Below are 20,492 nucleotides of genomic sequence, written 5' to 3' on the forward strand. Positions count from 1 at the left end.
CAAGCTGTGAAATGTCTGTCATCTCATCCCGATAAATATGTTGTTGTTCCTGCGGACGAAGCTTCAAATAGTAAATCTTTTGAATGTTAATTGTAGTTCTTCTCGTGTGAAAGAATTAGAAATACATGAGCACTCAGGTAATCACACACACTAAACATATCGTTTGACAAGAATTAGAATTTGGTGAATCATAATTACGATGTGGCGTCAACTGATATTCATTGCACACCAAATTTGAGGACTTACCTTGTTTGTATTGGTACCTCAGCTTCACAAAATTGTGTTCCGAGATATAATTTTTGCCATTTGATAAGAGACTCCCTATTTTCATTCTTCCTTGGAATTGATTATTTTTGTTATTTCGTATATAACAAATTCATCTAACTATCTATTCTTTTGCAGTACATACAGTTTTGTAATACATTTTGTACTAACATCAACAATGAACCAGTTATTCGAGTTCAATGGATCTTATTTATTCAAACAGGACAACACCCGTTTATGATCTGCAGATACTAATGTCAAAGCAAAATATATGTACATAATTATGATAATACATGATTCAGTTTATTTATAGTTAAAGATTTAAACGGAACCAAAAGCTCTTAGACTACATTGTCACAAATACTTTGTAAGTGATTATTCTGAGAAAGTTTGACAATCATGTCCAGTATAAGGAAACTCTTGTAAATTTTTTTAAAGAAACTACTAATTGTTCTCGTAATTTGTCTACATTATTTTTAGTATGCAATATACTGTTGCTTTGCAATCATTTGGTTGGTCAAGTTGAGTTTTTGTTTTTGTCAGTTTTTATGAGCTTCCTTTTTTTATTGTTTAGTTATTAGATTGTCTTTCTTTTGCTTTATATTCTACCAATATGTAGATAACATCATAAATTGTCTTGTTTTTTATAATAACATGTATTCCCATAACCTTAAGATAGAGTAATGGCAATAGCTTTCCTTTTATGGCAGCATACTTTTAAGAACTAGATATTCTTCCGCCGATTTGTTATAAATCAATTCTTACTTGTTGCATAATTAAGTAGTTGTTGACACATTAGCTTTCCATAATGGCGTATTCGGGATGATTCCCATTCGTCTTCTAAATGTTTTTTACACAAGTCTCCCTTTCTGTGACGTTTACATAATATCTTGGCATCGTTTTTACAAATGTTCTCATCGCAGGTAGACCAGATTTGTTCACAAACGACATCACTAATTCTCTATATAAAAAGAGGAAATCTATAGAGTATTCAGTAACATCTACAAAATGTAAGATTCAGGTACCACATCTAGAGAAACATATTAGCATTTATTCAATTTAAACACAGAGAGCATGAGTAACAGACAGCTGTTTCCAGTCATCTGACTATGAAATATGTTGTCTTATAAACCGGGTCTTCCTCTCTTGATGCGCCCAACTGGTGATTTTATTCACCACATGACATTGTTTTCCAATGTGTTTTCAATGCTAACAATGTGTACATAGCTTTATAGAAAGTAGTTCGTTTATTTTCTATTCTAGGGGATGTAAAGTTTAATAAAGTTTGCATTTGAATTCATTAACGAGAATTGGAGATTTCGTTTATTTTTTTTTAAGTTGTGCATGCGACTAAACAATATGACGTCGCAAATGAACATCTGTAAAACATTTGGGCTTCTTATTAATAACAAAACAAAAATAATTAAAAGTTGTAATACAAAGAACATATTTGGGAGAGAGCAGTTGATGAAATAGTTCCAACAGTTACACAGGCAAAATTGTCACGCATGATTTACGCATGAAGGACATTACATGCGTGTATCATGCGTGAATCATGCGTAAATCATGCGAAATATGAAGTATGCGTAAATCGCATGATCTTCACATGCGGTTTTCGCATGTAATAAATACATGCGTGTATCACATATATTGTAGACGCATGAATTACGCATGAAAGCTAAGTACATGAGAAAGTCATTTGTGTATCATGCTCAACTCATCCGATTTATGTTATGGTTGTAAATCTCATGTGTTGTATATAAATCATTATAGATATTTAAGGAATGACTGTAATATTTTTTCTGTCTATGAAGAAATAACATTAAAAATTTGGTGCACACTGAATAACGCGCGAAGCGGGTTATTTAACAGTGTGCACCACATTTTTTATGTTATTTCGAATAGACAGAAAAAATATTACAGTCATTTCTTATAATTTAATTCTAAATTCCATTTTAAACCGTAGAAAACCATGAAAAAACGTTGATGACGTCACGGTCACATGACTAAATTATGTCCATGGGCTCATAACAAAATAACGTCAGCCAATCAGAAGACGCGTTACATCCAAAATTAAATTATTCAAATATAAAGTCAATTCTTTTACTTGCTTTTAACATTCTGCATGCCAGATCATGGCAGATGTACATGCATATTGCAAATCTCTGCTTTGAACTTTAAATATTGGCATATATGAGTACAAATGGAGTGATTTCTTTCCAGCAAAGACCACATGATTAATCTAATTTAATTAAAAATATGAAATATTAAAATAATTTAACAAAGCAATTTAATGAAAAGGGTATGGTAATATACAAAATAAAATGGATAGCCTCTCTTGACAACAGTTTCACATTCTTTTACATGTATATGACATGTATGATGAAAAGACAGCGAGTTTCTAAACGCTGTTTTTTTTAATATCTTCATGTACATCCATGTATCTAATTCAAAATATGGTTGTACCACCAACATGATCTACCATGAATATCTCTTCAGAAAAAAATCTAGAAAAGGGGTCAACATGGTCAAATTATATTGCATTAAAACAATGTTGATTTAAAGAATAAGTTTTTCCTGTACATTGTATATGTAATTGAAAAAAATATTTCTTTTAAATTTGAAGTTAATGTGTGTTCCTGAGTAACAAAAAGTGCCTAGGTGTCTTCCCAACAAACAACTAAAATAATGGTGGATGGCATATCTGTTAATGTTTTTCTTTATTTGAAGAATTTATTGTTTACATGGTTAATGACAGATCTTTTGTTCTTCCCCACTTTGCCAAAAAAAAGTTTAAACTAATGATATAGAACTTGGAATATCTAGATTGTTGTGTTGTGTTAATATTGTTATCGAGTATATATAACTTTCTCAAAAGTTTAGTACAATACCTTACACTCTCCCCCCCCACAATCTTTGACCAAATGGCAGTTACATGTAGATGTATTTTAGTTTTTAAAAAATGCTTCATACAGTTATGACTATAATCAAATTAAACTAGCCATTTGCATATGTTATCTAGGATTTTCTTATTCTTAATCACTGACAAGGCTAAATTAAAAATTACCTGATCATTGGTTGTTCAAACAAACGAGACCATACTCGAGAGCTGATCATTCTGATTATCTGTCCAAATACAAAACTATGCTAACAAGAAAATGCACATGAGCATATAGAAAGTACTTGAAAAGTTTCAGATTGTTTGAGGTCTGAGGTAGTTTTTATCCTGTTCAGTGAGGCTCTTAAGATTTGGGGGAAAGAAACACTTTTATTATGTTTAAATCACGACAAACAAAAGTCACTATGCATTGTTTTACTTCGTCTCTTATAGTCAATATACAATGACAGAGTAATGTACCATTTTAAATTCATCATACATTTCTTCTTCTTTGGAGTGGAATATAAAGAGCAAAGGACTTAACTACCTGCTTTTTTTTCTATTTGTGTTTCAAGCAAGCATTTGGGAGGGGTTTACTGTTACATGTATAAACTTCCATTTGTGACCACCTCCTGCATGTCCTGCGGGTGGTTTCAAAAGTTACCCGTACTTGTGGTTTTTCAAAGTTCATAACTCCTTAATTCTCTATTCTATACATGTATAAAGGAAACAAAAAAATATCAATTTTCGAGGCATTTAGAAATACCAGTGTGCGGGGAAATATTCACAGAACATGCAGATTTTGATTAAAGTTCTGCAAAGAAGTCGTTAGTTAAGATCAAATGTGAACACATGTTAAAATTGCGATGTATACAAAAACAGACTTGGTAAGAAATTTTGACAGATTTCTCCAGCCTACAAGTGAAAATAAAATTGGGTAAGAAAAGATAAGATAAAAAATAACAATACAGGGTCTTTAGCTGTGTGTTTGTTGTTAAGTAATAACCGTGAAATCAAAGGAGGATACAAATTAATCTGGTAATTTATTACCATAAATCCAATAAAACGAGAAAGTCTAAAATATAAAATGTGCATGCACTGAAACACCAATAACTTTACATTACCATTACAAAGAAACTAACGATTGTGCCTGTGACGGATCCAGAAATTTTGATAACTTTTGAAAATGGGGAGGGCACTGACTGCTAAAGATTTTCCGCTCTAGCCAGGCTTCAGTGGTTCCCTATATAATCCATTGCCTTCTTTTGGGAACACGAACAGCCAAAATACATGGATGAACTTAGGTACTATAAATGGTAAAAAGTTCGGAACTTTCTGCCGTCAACATGTGGCAACCTAGCCTCAGTAGGTTTTGGTAAAAATGCAAATGAAGCTGGGACTATTATACTAACATATGAACATAAGGGTTGGCGAGCTTTTCGTGGAATATAAGAGACAGTGTTAAACGTATTTGCATAGTTGATATTATAAAAAAAATATTGTTTAACCTTGGACCAATAGATCGAGTCCAAAATTTAGCCATTTCAAGGATCGACTATGCTGATAATGTAGGCTAGCACTGGCTATTATTTGTGTAGAGCTTTGTAGAGTGTGCAATTCTAAGTCAGAGAGACAGTAGCAAACTTAAAGCATATTTCCTATTAATATAATACGTCTTTAAATTCAGATTAGTAAAATGTATAATTCACTTATTAAATGAATATATCTGCATCCAAGACTTATTGATTGTTCATTTTTGCGCCACTGTCAACAGTATTGACTATTTCTCGAAGGTTTTTTTGTGGTGATAAGTTTTTATTAATGGAGGAAGCTGGAGAGATCTTCGGCAGGAACACCAACAAACCAAGAATATTCGTATGTGTTGTATTTTATTTATTTACACTATTAGATTTCTAAATTCTCTGATTTCGGATTAATTCTCGTTTGTCAATTTTCCCAACTGATTCCATCTCCCCCTCCTCCACAAACACACTACATCCCACACCACAAAGAAGTCATAGAAGAATGTCAACCCCTCAGCAGAATAATTTGATTCTGAATCATCGAAAAAATGTAAAATAAGTGAAAGACTTAAAAGAAATAAATAATAATCACTGAATCTATATGATATTATATAATTATTGCTTATTTAATATCAATTCTTTTTGTCCTTTCTTCTGCACTTTTTTAGTCATTTTTCTCTATACAACGTATATCCCGATTATTGATTCAAGACTAACTCTCATGTTCATATATCCATCCGTAAACCAAACTAGAAAACTACGTAAACAGCTTTGCACGAAAACCCGGAAACTTTTCACCGTTGTCATTTTTTTATACTATGACGCAAAATCCATGGACGCTCGTGCGTCTGCTGATTTGATTTTTTTTACTGTATTTTAAAAAGATTGGACGGAGACAGCCAGAAAGAGAAAGTTAATACAAGACACTATATTTATTCAAACAAATATTTAGTATAAATGCATGATTAATTGTCGATTAACTGGAAGAAACCGGCGAACAAAAAATATATAAATGAACATGATGAAAGTTAGTCCAAATAATTATGACGTCTTGAAAGGCTATTATAATTTTTTTCGTCGAAGTAAGGCGTCAAAGAAAAAAATTATAATAGCTTTTCAAGACGTCATAATTATTTGGAATAGATGGGTGTCAAACCAACCGGAACATTGATGGATTTATGTACCCACTATTTTGTACTTGGAAAGCGCAACGAAAGGTAAATATCATCTTACACATGTTTTAAACCGGCGTACAACATGTCAAATGTTATGCATGAACAGGGTTTTGTTACAATTTGCCGGGTCTACTATCCATTCATACGAATCCCGAAAAATTGGGATTGCATAGTAAACTCGGCAAAGTGTAACAAACCCCTGTGATGCATGTAAACCCATTAATCAGTCCAAGAACGGAAGCAAGACAACTTCATACCTGCCAACTTTTCAAAATGCCCATGGGGGTTTTACGTGCAAGATGGCTCTCACAGTTGGGCGTATGACATTTGCGCCGATTTTGAAAATTTTCATTCTTTCATTTGCGCCGATTTCATTTTTTCATTTGTGCCGATTTTATATTTGCTCCTAATTAGATTTACAGGTAAGTTAATACTTGTACATGTACTGTACTATACCATTGATAAAATCTGGTTATAATTGTTGTTCATTTATGTTTAAGTTTATTTTGAATCATATTGTTCTGGAACTTCGTTGTAACATGATGGACATATTACACACTGAAACGAGCCGAAGAGTCAATTCTTTAATCATCGAGGGCCATACATATCGAAAGGTTAGTGTCCTGAAACATAAGAACATATCTTACGAATGTACCACAAATCGTGTAAACCCAGAGTCACCACGGATTATATTGTCAAAACACTGATCGAGCATAAACATGTGGCAGATGTCCGAAAGACAGAGGTTAAAGAACTACGGGTACTGTCAAGAAAAAGTCTGGAGGTGTATCTTGTGGGCCTTCTTCCATCTCCCAGTAGTGAACAGGGGACAACAGTTATATACATGTTATGATTGACAATTCATTACATTTGTACAAATGGCTAATGGAAGAGGTCTTAAATGATAAATGAAAAATAACATGACTTGGATGGAGAGTTCTCTCATTTACACTCATACCACATCTTCTTATATCTATTCACCTGTAATTTACCTGTAAAAAAAAATCGGCGCAAATGAAAAAAAAAATCGGCGCAAATGAAAGAAAAAATCGACGCAAATGAAATGCAGATCGGCGCAAATGCAAAACGCCGTCACAGTTCTACAAAACCTTTAAAGGGCCACCAAATTTATTTTTATGATGTTTATTTGCTTCTTCATACTTTAACAATCCTATATAAATGGTTAAATTGATTGTTTTGTTTTAAATTAAGGACATAATTGCTCTTTCAAAATTTTTAATTGAGAGCCTCCCCGCAAATAGTGACAGTTGGCAGATATGCAACTTGACCTGCTGACAAATCTCCCCACTTTTTCACCAACTCGCCCCACTTTTTAAAAATATCCCCAACTAAATGAAAAGTGTTTAATCCTGTCAAATATACTCCTGCCAAATCCCTACTTGTGAAAATGAGTAAAATCCAGATGAATATTAAAGAAAAGTCAAAAGAATATGGTTAAACCCTGTTAAATGGGAAACAATGCTATAAATTTAATGTCAGCCAAAATATGAAGTATAGAAAATACAGAAAAAAAATTATATTATCATGATTATTGTGAAAGAGCACAAAATACAGAAATTCATTGGCGCTACAATTTTTGAAATCTGAGTCGACTGGTTCAAAGGTTATGACAATTAAGATTTTAAAAAATTGGCCAAGACAAAAATACCATATTTTTGGGCTAATTTTTAGGCCAAAATGAAATATATATAACAAAAGGGTAAGGACAAAAATGTAGAAACGGCAAGCAATTTATTTGATTATTGCAATAAGACCCTGTTATGCCTTTGATTTAAGTCAATGAGGTCCAATAAACATAATATTAAGAAGACTAGAATAAATTAATAATGTTTTAAACTTTGTAAAAAAACACATTGGGATTTTTTATTTGTCAACTTTGGGCATCTTTGAATAAAATGCTACATGTATGTTTAAATATTCATACCTTAATTTTGTTAATATGGAAATTTAAAGCAGGCAGAGGTTTAAAATAAATTAACAAATGTAACATGTGTAATGCCAAAATATCTCAACTTTTTTAGCAACTCAAAATCATCTTGTCAGGCTATGTCATGTATGCACATGTTGTACATAGGAACTGGAAGTGGACCCCTGGAGGAGATGAAAGGTCTATTTAATAGTATGTAATGGCATGAATGTAACATATATAAATAAAAAAAGGTTGTATGATTGCCAATGAGAAAAGAGAGAAATTTGTACAAATGAAAATTCACTTGTTTCAATCCTAATAAAACTGTCAAGATTCACCTGATATTGTAATGTTTACATGATTATTTTCAAAATACAATATTGTTTACACTAATGAGAAAAGACAACTCTTCACCAGAGATTAAATAGAAGTTAACAACTATAGGTCACCTTACATCCTTCAACAATGAGCAAAGCCCATATCTTATAGTCAGCTATAAAAGACCCCAAATGAAAATGATAAATTTGTAAAACATTTCAAACAAGAAAACCAACTAGACTAATTTATGTACAAAAAAAAAGAACAAAAAAATTATACATGTATGATATACAGCAACAAACCAAACCACTGAATTACAGGCTGATACTCATGTACAGAATGTGATGGGGCTAGACTAGTAGTTTTGTGGTGCCAAACCCATCTGTCTGGGGATATTATTGTGAACAAGGCCTAACTCATCAATCTAAACAAGCAGAAAGACATCTTACACATCCCCTTAACAAAAAAGACTAAGTACATATCTGAGAGTACTCCCTGAGTTACCAACAGCTAGTTCTAAGCCAATAACAAGAAACCTGGCCTAGTTTAGTCCATTTCTCAGATACTTCCTTATTTAAAATAGATAAACTTTTGGTGTAATTATGAATAACTTTAAATTTCAAATGGTCATGCATGTATCATGATTATTAAAATGACTTATTGCCCAAAGATTGGCATTATAAATCATGTCGGATTCAGAGCTAAAATATAACCACTTTTGTTCAGCTCTTCATTCAAGGGTCATATTGATTTAATTTTATTGATAAGAACTTTCCAATGTTTTTGTATAGTCAAACTTTTTCATGGCAAGTTTAATTTGGTAGTTTTATTTAAAAGATCAAAACGGTAAAACTTTTACAAGGCAGCTTTGGTGGTCTTGTTTAAAAAGTCAAAATAAGCCAGTTTGCCATATCAAAATATTTCTAGGCAATTTTGGCAGATATTTTTACTTCATTTTATTTAATGAATGGCTATTATCTATTTTGAATTTATTGAACCATAAAACTAATTTTTGACTCTTCACATTGAATAATCCGCGAAGCGGATTATGTAAAATGTGAAGAGTCAAAAATTAGTTTTATGGTTCAATAAAATCAAAATAAATTATTGCCATTCATTATAAATAAATTTCTATCAAAACTAAGGCTCAAAGAACTTTTTATATTATTTATATTAACAATAACAACGTACACACATGTTGGCGTATGAATAAAGAACGTCAAAGTGGGCGTGTCGCCATCAAAATTGACAACATTGAAAATAAAACTAATAATTTTAACCAATCAGAAGACAGTAAAAACACAAAATTTATTTATTAAACATTATTTCTTTTAGCACTTTCAATAAAAGTACAAGTCCTTCAAGAAGTAGGAGAAGCTAACATGGCTAAGCAACAGAACAAAATTCATTTTGGGCATTGCTTTCTAGATTAAATAGATACTGGAGTCATAGATCGTCATATTGATTTATGTGCATATGAGGAGCAGCAGTCAATGAATAATTTTATGATGAGAGGTACATGTATGTAATGAAATGAAAACTTTGTTTGAATGTTTTTTCTTTTTCTTGTCAGACTCTGTACATGTAGTTTCAAAGATTTTTTATGTGCCCGTCTGACAAAAATTTTGATTGGACGTATTATGGTATACAAATGTCCGTCTGTCCAGTGTCCACATTTCGCATCGTAACTTGAGAACTGCTTATCCAAATTTCATGAACTTTAACACAGTTGATTCTTATAATGGTCAAATGATCTGTATACTTTTTGGTCTAAATACATGAAATAGGGTTTAAACTTTTTGAGTTACGCGACTTGATAACTAAAACAGGGGTGTGTATTTTTCACATGTCACTTTGTATCTCAAAAACACTTTCTGAATATTGCTTTAAACTTCTCACACTTCTTAATTATATTAATCCAAAGACCTGTAAACGTTTTGGTGATGATTCAAAATCTTTAATTTAAAGGTTATTGAATTTTTTTTAAAAGGGGGGGGGGTCATATGATGTATTGTCATGATTGTATCTTTAAAACAATAACTGTTGCTTAAAACTTACACACTTCTTAGTTATATTAATCTAAGATTTATATATTTTTTGGTGATGATTTGTTCACATGTCGCGCGGTATCTCCGAAACTATTTATGGTTATTGCATAAAAGTTCTCACACAAGACCAAGGGCATATCATGCGCTCGTGGCGCAGCTGTTTATTTAAGTTTGATTTCATAAATAACAGGATTACATACAGGCAAAACATACTTCATACCGCTACATTGAAGACCCATTGGTGGCCTTCGTCTGCTGTCTACTCTATGTATCATATGGATGGTAACAAATGACAACATGTTATATTCATGAGTTTAATATTTCCTATAAATGGTGTATTTTAACAATTTTGCCTATTAACTTAAAACAGCAAAACAAGACCCAATAAACATCAGTAGTTAATGCCTGAAATTATTTTTAAACTGTAAACAGCAGAAAAGATCCTTTTAACATGTTTAAACAACAAGTTAATACTGTACATATATTTTACATTTTTTATAAGCTAAACTGTTAATATTTTTTCTGTTTGTTTAGGTATTGTTTAAATTCACTGACAATGCAAAGTATATAGTAAAGGTATAAATTAGTTAGCATTAGCTCATACTACATGTAGTTATTGTCTGGACTACTTGATTAAATTCTTAAGATTTACAATTTTACAATTTAAGCTTGTTGCCAAATGAAAGGAAAGTACAGTATCAAAACCACTGGTGAACATGTGCATGTATAGTCGCCGTCAGCTGAAAATCGTAGCGGTTATCGGTAAAAATAATCTAAACTTTCAAACTCGTTCACTCGAGATATAGTTTTTCACATTCCATTCATAAATCGCAAAAAGAAAAACCACTACTGACCTACCTTTTAAGTGATCACACTGTTATAATCCTGACCTTCACATTTTCAAGAATGTTTTCCATTGTAATTCCGCCATCTTCGTTTCTATGAGGATCATTTGTTTACATATGACATTCGTCACTTACGCAGTTTCCTGAAATGTTCTTTTCATTGATGTGATAAGGTTTCCCGCGCTTTATGCAAATTTTATGAAATTGAACTCCACGGAAACACTTCCGGTAAAAACAAATGCGGATTCCACCATTCAAAATCGTCTTGGAAAATGTGAAGGTCAGGATTATCACAGTGCAATCACTTAAAAGGTAGGTCAGTAGTGGTTTTTCTTTTTGCGATTTATGAATGGAATGTGACAAACTATATCTCGAGTGAACACAATTGATAGTTTAGATTATTTATACCGATAACCGCTACGAATTTCAGCTGACGGCGACTATAGGTGTGAATGTATTGCAAAAAGAACTGACATGACTGATATCAAAGTAAGTTCATCTTTAGAATTGCAGTTAATTTTGATATGATATAATCTATCTAAAACTTTTGATTTTTATTGTATTGTTTTATATAAATCACCGTGTATCATTGGTACAGCGGATATAGCTACTAACCAAGCGGTAGTGATCTATTTTTCTTCCGACACGGAATGAAAATCTCTGTTTTGTTTACTTAATATAAATGTGTACTTCAATCTAAACATAATGGTTGTTTTAAGGAATGATGTGGTTGTAGGTTGATTATTCTAATGTAATTTGGATATAACAATTTTTTTCATTGGCTAAAAGTTGCCGTCGAATCCACAGTTGACCAGGTGTTACTAAGGAGGGACCTGTCATTTTGAATTGATTGAATCAACAAAATTTGTTTTTAATGTTCGATTACTACTACATAATCGAAAATAAAACAACACCAACCTCGAATTTGCCGTTTTAATGTAATTTTATCCCAATTTGAAGCGTACAGGTAACGTAATAACCTCCAGTTTGTAAGTTTTCATTTGTATGACGTCACGTTTAGCCACGACGTCTTTGTGCCAAAATCATTCATGAAGTTTCGCGGATTTTTTTCTATTTGTCAAATTTAGACGTTTTTTTCAAGTTTTATCGTATTTTTTCATTTTGTAATGCATTAGAATCGGAATAACAGTACTGTAGTTGAAGAGTTGACACCGTCAATTTTAGATTTGACGGTCGCAAATCTCCGTTTTACTGTCTTCGCTACGCGTCACCAGTAAAACTGCTTTGCGACTGTCAAATCTACAATTGACGGTGACAACTCTTCAACTACAGTACTGTTATTCCTTAATTAGATCACTGACAGTCTCATTTTTTTTTTCAAAAAGGAGAATGCTTACTAAAAAAAATGTGCAAATACTTGTCAAAGAAGTTGACGCTTGTATTATCAGATATGATTCTATATTCATTTCAACTCTTTTTCTGATAGAAGGCCACTGTTTGTGCGTAATATGTATAGCTGTTTCAATAGTTTGCATCGAAATCTTTCATACATGTGCTATTTCTTCGATATCATATTCCGAAAGGAGGGATGTGTACGGTGTATAGCTGACATATATCCTTGTGTACGCTGCATAGTAAAATATAGATATAAAGCCTTTTACACTTCAAAATACCTATACCAGCTATATTCGGTGTACCGATGAAACACAGTGATAATTTTATATGTACACTGTTGCTTCTTTTTACGTCAATTCGATTTTAAGTATGCTTCAAGGCATTCTTCCCCAGCTCTCCTCATATTGCTCCATAAAATATTTGCCACTGGACATTAGAATAAGCAATAAAAATTAACATTTTATTTTTTTTGGCATTATCAGAATGTATTTGCAAATATATAACAATTAAATTATGTACATGTAACCTTGGAGCTTTTTCAATGAACAAGCATATTAATATGAAGAGATGAGGTATTATCTTCAATGTGACCAACTGTCAATTAAAAGACCATAGGACAAAGATCATTAAGATGTAAACATTCACTTGTCACTGTACAGCCTTAAACAATGATCAAAATCCATACCATAAAGTAACCTATAAGGATTAAAAATGTTAATCAATGAAAAAATTAAAACTACATATACATACAGTAATGGAAGACAGCACCCAACATATATATATATAGTATTGTCAATTTTGATGATCCAATACCTATTAAGTTTACTGGTTGGTAGATTCTTATAGACTCTATATATATATACCTATATATATAAGAACCTACTCTCAAAATTAACCAGAAATGACTAGACTCATCAATCATTGTCAATAGATACTTAAAAAAAAAATGTTCAAATATTTTGTTTTCTCAAACTGAAATATATATCCTTCAAGGAATTTGGTGTAATAACATTTGTCACTTCAAGCAGTTTAGGAAAGTATGACTTATAATGCCAAAATATTGAACTTATCAGAAGAATGTTAAACCATAACAGCGGTAATGAATATATGTATTGCTTTTTGCTGAGGTTTTTTTTTTTGAAAAAGCGAGACATAGCGATTTTAAATTCTGTCTGTGGTATGGTCAACATTTAGGTTTAGTCTGTTTAAAGTTTTTTGGACATCAATAACTTTGTCAAACGTACATTGAATTTTATGAAATTGGATGACACGTACTTTGTTTTATCTGACCACTAGAACACACATATTATGTATTTATTTTTTTCTGCTTAAACCTGTAATTCATAATTTATTAAAACTTTCCACATAATCCCATTGTGCATCTCCTTTTTATGCCCTTTTAAGGGAGCATTTTAATTTTTGTCTGTCTGTGCATCCTTACATATTTACATTGCAAAATTGGTTTCCATTCTCTAGTTCTATGTTTGCCTCAATCAAATGTTGTAAAACTTGTATACAATGTCTATAACCACAAAATGCAGATCAAGTTTGAATTTAAGTGGCGTCCCTTTTTCTGTTCTAGAGAAATGCCCCTTAAAAATGTTTATGAATCTTAAACACAATGCTTATTAGTACAAATTTATTACATCAAAACAAAGATCACTTTTGAATTTTGGTGACATCACTTTTATTATATAGAGTTATGCCCCTTTACAAATAGAAAAAATGGTGATTTTTTTTTAGTTTCCATTCTCTAACTAAAAGTTTGCCTCTCCTATATACAATAAACATAGACATTAAAGCAGGTTTTTTAACATTCTAAAACTAACACGTCCACTTGTATTTTTGTCCATTTGATGAGTTAAGCCTTTTTCAACTGATTTTTATAGTTCGTTCTCATGTTGTACTGTAATACCACTGTCCCAGGTTAGAGGGAGGATTGGGATCCCGCTAACATGTTTAACCCCGCCACATTATTTATGTATGTGCCTGTCCCAAGTCAGGAGCCTGTAATTCAGTGGTAGTCGTTTGATAATGTGTTACATATTTGTTTTTCGTTCATTTCTTTTATACAAATAAGGCCGTTAGTTTTCTCGTTTGAAGTGTTTTAGATTGTCATGTCGGGGCCTTTTATAGCAAACTATGCGGTATGGGCTTTGCTCATTGTTGAAGGCCGTACAGTGACCTATAGTTGTTAATGTCCATGTCATTTTGGTCTCTTGTAGATATAGATCGTTGTCTCATTGGCAATCATACCACATCTTTTTTTATATATATGCGTATACATTATAAGCTGTTTGAGACCTCTTAGCATGCTTAAGTAAATTACACTTTTAATTATTATCGAATTACTTAATTTACTGAAGTCAAATTTATATTATTTATAAATATTTTATTTCAGTTATACCATTCACAGTGAACATGGTGAAGAATAACCAATATAGGACATGGAAGACTACCTCACAAGCATGGAAAAACTTCACTAACATTGGAAATATTACAAGAAAAACCCAATATTTTGATTCACGAAGAAGACATTTATTTTGACATTCATGTACATGTTGTACTTGGAAAACTAAAGAAATTAAATTGTGAATAAAAATACTTGGAAATAAAGTTAGAAGATTGAAATTTATATTTTGGTGTGTGTACTAAGAAAGTTTGAAGAAAATGGAGACATTCAAAACTGTAAAAAGGAAACTATATTTTACACTATCACTGTTGCGGACAATTACTCTTGATATAATATGATCCAAAGATCATATAAAAGTAAAGAAATTTGGTTGAATTGCCAATGAGAAAAATATCCACAAGAGTTGTACATGTTCAAATGATGTATATATAGTAAGTAATTATAGGTCACCATATGTCCTCAAACAATGAATAAAAAAACATGCAAAGTGAGCTAAAAACATGATAAAAAGACCCAAACATAAGAAGGTGAGGTCAACAGGGAGGAGATTTATACCATTCAACTACACAACAAATCAACAACAAAATGTGTCCAGTCAAAAGTACTGGAGGTAAATTTAACCAATAACTTTACTACTACTAGAACATGTAATTCTATTTTAGGAAATCTTGTCAGTATTGTTATTTTGTATTTATGTACTGCAACACATATTCTATTATCTAATTCCAAATCATCTTCATTTACAAACCCTTTTATATTTCCACACAAGTCACTTAATATATGCATATGTCACTTAAACATAAATCATATATTGCCAAAGTTTTCTGAAATTAAATATTTGCTATCAAAATCTAACACAAATGTGCTGTGTTTAAGTGAAACATTTTTGTCAGATTCTGTCAAATAAAGAAATGGATATTAAGGGTTATGATACAAACAGAAAAGACAGAATTGGAAAATCTGGCGGTGGGTGTTTAATTTATTTTTCTAACATGTTAACCACAATAAGACGGTATGATTTAGAAAATGATGATATAGAATCAATGTGGATTGAAATCATTTTTGTTCATCAAAAACCTATATTACTTGGTAACATTTATAGACCACCAAATAGTAATGCAGAGTGGATTACAAAATTTGAATCAATGTTAACAAATGTCGATATTGAAGATAAGGAAATGATTTTTTTGGGCGAGTTTAATATTCTTGTCAAACTGCGTTAACAGCTTAAATAGATGGTGATGGCGATCTTGTTGGAGCAGTATTTCTAGATCTAGCAAAAGCCTTTGATCTTCTCAATCATGAACTGCTAGGACCGGTGTTGTTTTTAATTTTTATTAATGATCTTCCTTTGTCTAATCCTAATCATAACACCGATTTATTTGCTGATGATAGCACCATATCAGTCATTGGACAAAACAAAAGTTGCATCAGTCAAAAACTTAATACGGTTTTACAAGATATTTTTCGCTGGTGTGATGACAACAAAATGGCTGTAAATGTATCTAAAACGAAAGCTATATGCATTGGATCTAAACAAAAGCTTTCCGTTACATCAAATGAAAACATCAATCTTGCTTTAAATGGACAACAAATTATAGAAAGTACATGTGAAAAGGTTCTAGGTGTTTTTATTGATGAATCTCTATCTTGGTCTTCTCATATCGATTATATAATCAAAAAAGTTAACTCTTCTTTAGCTTTACTAAAAAGGAAAAAGAAATATTTAAATCACAAAGCTAGACAAATGTACTATAACGCTTACGTTTTACCTCACTTAGATTATTGTTGTTCAATATGGGGAAACTGTAATAACCTTCTATTAGATAGTTTACTAAAACTGCAAAAAAGGGCAGCAAGAATAATTTTAGACGAACATGATTACACCAAACCTTCAAGAGAATTATTTTACGAATGTAACATTGTGCCAATCACGCAAAGAATACGTTATCACAAATCATTACTAACGTATAAGGCAAAACATAGCTTAGCTCCAGAATATATGTCCAATCTTTTTGTATCAGCTTCTGTAAACCAAAAATATAATACGAGATTTTCATCCTCAGATAATTTTATAATTCCAAAACCAAATACAGAGTTGTATAAGTTTAGTTTCTCGTATACTGGACCAAAAGTGTGGAATGCTCTTCCTAATTCAATCAAAAAATCAAATACAGTATCAGAATTTAAACATAAATACAAATCTATGTACTTTTAACATTACCATCATATTTGTACTGTAATGCCATATCATAATTGTTTATTGTATTTTAAAATGTAGTTAATCTTTATTTAACATTATTATTGATGCATTGTTTATTTGTAATGTAATTATTATTGTATTAAGAGAGCCTTATTGAAAATTGGTGTAATCCAAATAAGTTACTCTCTCTAAAAAAAGATATTATTATTATTATTATTATTATTATTATTAGAAGAGAAAAAATATTAACAAGTTAACATGTGAAAACAAAATATGATATGAACCAGATGCAAGCACTGAAATACTTGGGATATTGTTGCTGTATTCTTGAATATCAATGTAGAATGTTATAATGGATTTTAAACCAGAATTATCATCAATATTCACCTTTTTTAGGAACAATTTATTGTATGACTGAGATTTCTTTACCAAAATCCTTGTACATGTATGTGTAAATTGCATTAGAAACATATTTTAGTTGTACTCTAGGTGACTATAAGGAAATGCAGATAATAATTATATTGCTTTGAAATAAAGTACATTTTGACTATTTCATCGAAAGTTCCAGCAATACAACTGTGACATAACAATCAAACCATATTTTCAAAAAAAATCACTTTATATTTGTATAAAAATGAAAATAGAAGATACCAAAAGTTGTCAAAACATTAAACTAGAGGCTCTAAAGAGCCTGTGTCGCTCACCTTGGTATATGTGAATATTAAACAAAAGAAACAGATCGATTCATGACAAAATTGTGTTTTGGTGATGGTGATGTGTTTGTACATCTTACTTTACTGAACATTCTTGCTGCTTACAATTATCTCTATCTATAATGAACTTGGCCCAATGAAAATTGTTAAAAATTGACTATAAAGGACATTAACTCCTTAGGGGGGTCAATTGACCATTTCAGTCATGTTGACTTATTTGTAAATTTTACTTTGCTGAACATTATTGCTTTTTACATGTTATCTCTATCTATAATAGTATTCAAGATAATAACCAAAACAGCAAAACTTCCTTAAAATTATCAATTTAGGGGCAGCAACCCAACAACGGGTTGTCCAATTCATCTGAAAATTTACGGCCAGATAGATCTTGACCTAATTAACAATTTTACCCTCTTCAGATTTGTTCTAAATGCTTTGGTTTTTGAGTTATAAGCCAAAAACTGCATTTTACCCCTATGTTCTATTTTTAGCTGTGGCGGCCATCTTGGTTAAATGGCCGAGTCATCGGACACATTTTTCAAACTAGATACCCCAATGATGATTGTGGACAAGTTTGGATTAATTTGGCCCAGTAGTTTCAGAGGAGAAGATTTTTGTAAAAGATTACTAAGATTTAAGAAAAATGGTTAAAATTGACTATAAAGGGCAATAATTCCTAAAGGGGTCAACTGACCACTTCGGTCATGTTGACTTATTTGTAAATCTTACTTTGCTGAACATTTTTGCTGTTTACAGTTTATCTCTATCTATAATAATATTCAAGATAATAACCAAAAACAGTAAAATTTCCATAAAATTACCAATTCAGGGGCAGCAACCCAACAACGGGTTGTCCGATTCATTTGAAAATTTCAGGGCAGATAGATTTTGACCTAATGAACGATTTAATCTCCGTTAGATTTGCTCTGAATGCTTTGGTTTTTGAGTTATAAGCCAAAAAACTGCATTTTACCCCTATGTTCTAGTTTTAGCCATGGCGGCCATCTTGGTTGGTTGGCCAGGTCATCAGACACATTTTTCAAACTAGATACCTGAATGATGATTGTGGACAAGTTTGGATTAATTTGGCCCAGTAGTTTCAGAGGAGAAGATTTTTGTAAAAGATTAAGATTTACGAAAAATGGTTCAAAATTGACTATAAAGGGCAATAACTCCTAAAGGGGTCAACTGACCATTTCGGTCATGTTGACTTATTTGTAAATCTTACTTTGCTGAACATTTTTGCTGTTTACAGTTTATCTCTATCTATAATAATATTCAAGATAATAACCAAAAACAGTAAAATTTCCATAAAATTACCAATTCAGGGGCAGCAACCCAACAATTGGTTGTCCGATTCATTTGAAAATTTCAGGGCAGATAGATCTTGATCTGATGAACGATTTAATCCCTGTCAAATTTGCTGTTAATGCTTTGGTTTTTGAGTTAAAAGCCAAAAACCGCATTTTACCCCTATGTTCTATTTTTAGCCCTGGTGGCCATCTTGGTTGGTTGACCGGGTCACCGGACACATTTTTTAAACTAGATACCCCAATGATGATTGTGGCCAAGTTTGGTTAAATTTGGCCCAGTAGTTTCAGAGGAGAAGATTTTTGTAAAAGCTAACGACGGACGACGACGACGACGACGGATGACGGACGACGGACGCCAAGTGATGAGAAAAGCTCTCTTGGCCCTTTGAGCCTTATCAAACCCAGACAATACAAACAATTAAATAATTTACTACATAGTTTTATCATGAGTACGCACGATAATCATGTGTTTTGATTAACGCATGATTCTCGTGCGTAAATTTATTCCATGTAATACGCACGTAGCTCTATACGCATAATTTTCGTGCGGGAATCATGCGAAAATCATGCATAAATTTACGCACGATTATCGGATGTAGCTCGATTTTGGCGTTTTCCGTGCGAAAAAAAATCGCATGATTTACGCATAATTTTTCGCACGATTATCATGCGTGGCACATTTACTAGTGTATTATTGAACTTTTTACAAGATTTTCCATAATGAACTTTCCTTGTTTCTATTAAAAAAATGGATGAAAGGTTTGCATCATATTCTAAATGTGTTTATTGTGGGACGCATAACTTTTTATGCGTACATCATTTAAGTAAGTATACCGCCGAATATAGGGATATTTCACAAAGATTTAACTGATTTTTACGATGTTAGACATAGTGTTGCTTTTGAAAAGTTTACTTCCGCATACAAGAATAGCATTTACTGCAATACATTACACGCAACTAGATACATATCTACAATAATAGTCGAAAGAAACAAACACTGGAAGACAGGATTTGTAAAAATAAAAAAGTTGCATAATTTACACATATCAAACAAAAGGAATTAGTTAATCGGAAGTAAAAAATCCTTGAAATAATAAAATATATTTATAATAAAACTACAAACAAAATGTATATCTATCAGTAAAAATCCACAATTTAGTATAATATTTTTTTTTTTAAATCTTTTATTGTACATGTACTGTCAACTCTAAGAAATGGTGTGCATATGACGTATACTCCTATATGAACTCAAACAGATCAATGACTGGTATAGTTATTAATTGATTTTAAAATGTGATTAGAAAAACTTACGTAGTGTATGGAGTGAATTTTGCGACAGTCTTTTGCTTTACAGTTTTCACACTTTAATGTCTACAAGGAAATAGTAAGAATGTTTTATTGGATGAAATTTAAAAATAACAATAACTTGAATAACATTGAATATTTGAATATCTTGAAAATAGTCTCAAACCTGATATTTGAAAAACAAACCTAATGCATGCTACATAATGCA

At 31.6% G+C, this 20,492-nt stretch overlaps 1 protein-coding gene across 2 annotated transcripts in view; it reads right to left on the reverse strand.

Annotated features, from left to right (window-relative positions):
• The window catches only part of LOC143080178 (transient receptor potential cation channel subfamily M member-like 2), a 104,423-nt gene that overhangs the window by 57,801 nt on the left and 26,130 nt on the right, over positions 1-20,492 (reverse strand). For both annotated transcript variants that reach the window (XM_076255910.1, XM_076255909.1), the window contains 2 exons: positions 20,291-20,350; positions 1,030-1,225 (listed from right to left, as the gene is read on the reverse strand). In XM_076255910.1, coding sequence (XP_076112025.1) covers positions 1,030-1,225; positions 20,291-20,350 — 256 coding nt within the window. The remainder of the gene's footprint in view (positions 1-1,029; positions 1,226-20,290; positions 20,351-20,492) is intronic.

Source organism: Mytilus galloprovincialis, chromosome 6 (assembly GCF_965363235.1).
Source record: "Mytilus galloprovincialis chromosome 6, xbMytGall1.hap1.1, whole genome shotgun sequence".
Classification (NCBI taxonomy): Eukaryota; Metazoa; Mollusca; class Bivalvia; order Mytilida; family Mytilidae; genus Mytilus; species Mytilus galloprovincialis.